A 1,983-nucleotide genomic window follows, 5' to 3' on the forward strand; every position below is an offset into this window, starting at 1 on the left:
GGAAAGTTATTCGGTATTCTGTACCGAAATAGTTATGTTAAGTTTGCCTGCCGTCTTTTCGAATTTGTACAGCATCCCTTGTAAGTGGTCTTCGTCTTCTGACATGATGACTGCGTCGTCGGCGTAGTATATTATTTTTATCGAAGTCTATTCCTTAAAAATCGATTTTGATATAGGACGCCCGGTAGGAAAAAAATATTAAAAGTAAAATTTAGTGGTCAAATGACTTCATTAAGTTTTCTGTGCGCAACCTATCGTGCACATCTTTCGCTTTTTTATAATGTTGTGTATAACTTCTATACTAGTGTGCTGTAGACGTACACAGGGTATGCTGCGAAGCAGCTGACGCATGTAAGTAATTTATGTGTATATACCTATACGTTATATATATATGTATATACATAATATATACTGTAAAGCGTCTATAAATGATGAATATATATATTAGGGGGACCGGAAAGTAATGTCGTTTTCTTACGCTAAATACAAACACATACATTTTTAACGAGTCTTTATTTTTAATCAATGATGTATTCCCCATCATTGTCAATAACCTTTTGCCATCTAGTGAGTAAATTTTCAATCCCTGATCGATAAAAATTAATTGGTTTTTCGGCAAAATATCTAGAGATGGCATTTTGGATATCATCCAAATTTGCAAATGTTTTGCCACTTAAAAAGTGTTGCAGCGCTCGGAATAGTGGAAATCCGATGGTGCAACATCGGGCGAATATGGTGGATGAGGCAGCACCTCCCACCCTAATTCATTAATTTTTTCTAGAGTTCGCCTTGCGCAGTGCGGTCTTGCATTGTCATGTTGGAGAATGACGCCTTTTCGGTTGACAATCGCTGGCCACTTTTCAATTAAAGATTGATTGACTCGCTGCAATTGTTCGCTGTAGAGGTCTGCAGTAACAGTTTGTCCAGGTTTCAGTAATTCAAAATGAACAATGCCGCGAATACTCCACCAAACACACAAAAGCGCTTTTTTGGGGTGTAAACCTGGCTTAGCAGTACTCCGAGGGATTTCATTTGGAGAGAGCCACTGCCTTTTGCGTTTTGGGTTATCATACAGGACCCATTTCTCATCTCCTGTGATCAAGCGATCAAAAAACGCTTCTGTGTTGTGTCGTTGAAGCAATAAGTTGCATGTGATTGATCGGTTAGCCTTATTCTGTTCGGACAGATTATGCGGGACCCAAACACCTGCTCTGCTTACTTTCCCAATCTGCTTCAAATGTTCTTGGATGGTCGACCAAGGTTGGTTGAGACTGTTTGACAATTCCTCGATCGTCTGACACGGATTTGCTTCCACTTCCGCCCTTAACACGTCGTTGTCTAACGCTGATGGTCTTCCTGATCGATACGAGTCGGAAAGATCAAAATTACCCGATTTGAACTTGGAAAACCACCTTTGGCATTTACGAATGTCCAGTGCATTTGGATAAACATCGCAAATGTTTTTGGTAGCAACTGTTGCGTTATTTCCCTTGCGAAACTCAAAGAGCATGCAATGCCGGATGTGTACCTCTTCTGGTATTTGGCTGGCCATTTTACCCAAAATTACAAAAAAAAATGTAATTCAATTGTCTATAACTAAAGAAATCACTATAACCTCACAATGTCTTTGGTACGCCTCTGAACCAAACAATGAGCTGACAAATGACAATCAAGTATTGGCATGCGCAGAAACGACATTACTTTCCGGTCCCCCTAATATATAGTATATTAGTTTTACTGTAGTGATACGAATAGTAATCATTTTTTTTTTTTTTTAAGTTTAGTTTTATTATTGATATTGATATCGATAATTAATATTATTATTCCGGATTATTGATATTGGTAATTATATTCACATAAAAAGTAAAGTGAAAATTATATAAACTATTGAAGAAACTAGTGTAGATAATAGTGCTAGAAAATCAGATAAGCACGTGGGTGCTGGGTATATTATAATTCATGTAGTAATATGATATATATTGT

General features: G+C 37.4%; 1 protein-coding gene across 1 annotated transcript; it reads right to left on the bottom strand.

Annotated features, from left to right (window-relative positions):
- Positions 1-673: 673 nt before the first annotated feature.
- On the bottom strand, positions 674-1,552 carry LOC122519536 (histone-lysine N-methyltransferase SETMAR-like). Its single transcript, XM_043639050.1, has one exon. The coding sequence runs from the start codon at positions 1,550-1,552 to the stop codon at positions 674-676; it is 879 nt and encodes a 292-aa protein (XP_043494985.1).
- Positions 1,553-1,983: the final 431 nt, after the last annotated feature.

This window comes from Polistes fuscatus, unplaced genomic scaffold (genome assembly GCF_010416935.1).
Source record: "Polistes fuscatus isolate 324 unplaced genomic scaffold, CU_Pfus_HIC Scaffold1, whole genome shotgun sequence".
In the NCBI taxonomy this organism is placed as follows: domain Eukaryota; kingdom Metazoa; phylum Arthropoda; class Insecta; order Hymenoptera; family Vespidae; genus Polistes; species Polistes fuscatus.

Coding starts and splice junctions, on each gene's coding strand:
- LOC122519536 (XM_043639050.1), bottom strand. CDS start 1,552: ATGGCCAGCCAAATACCAGAAGAGGTACACATCCGGCATTGCATGCTC.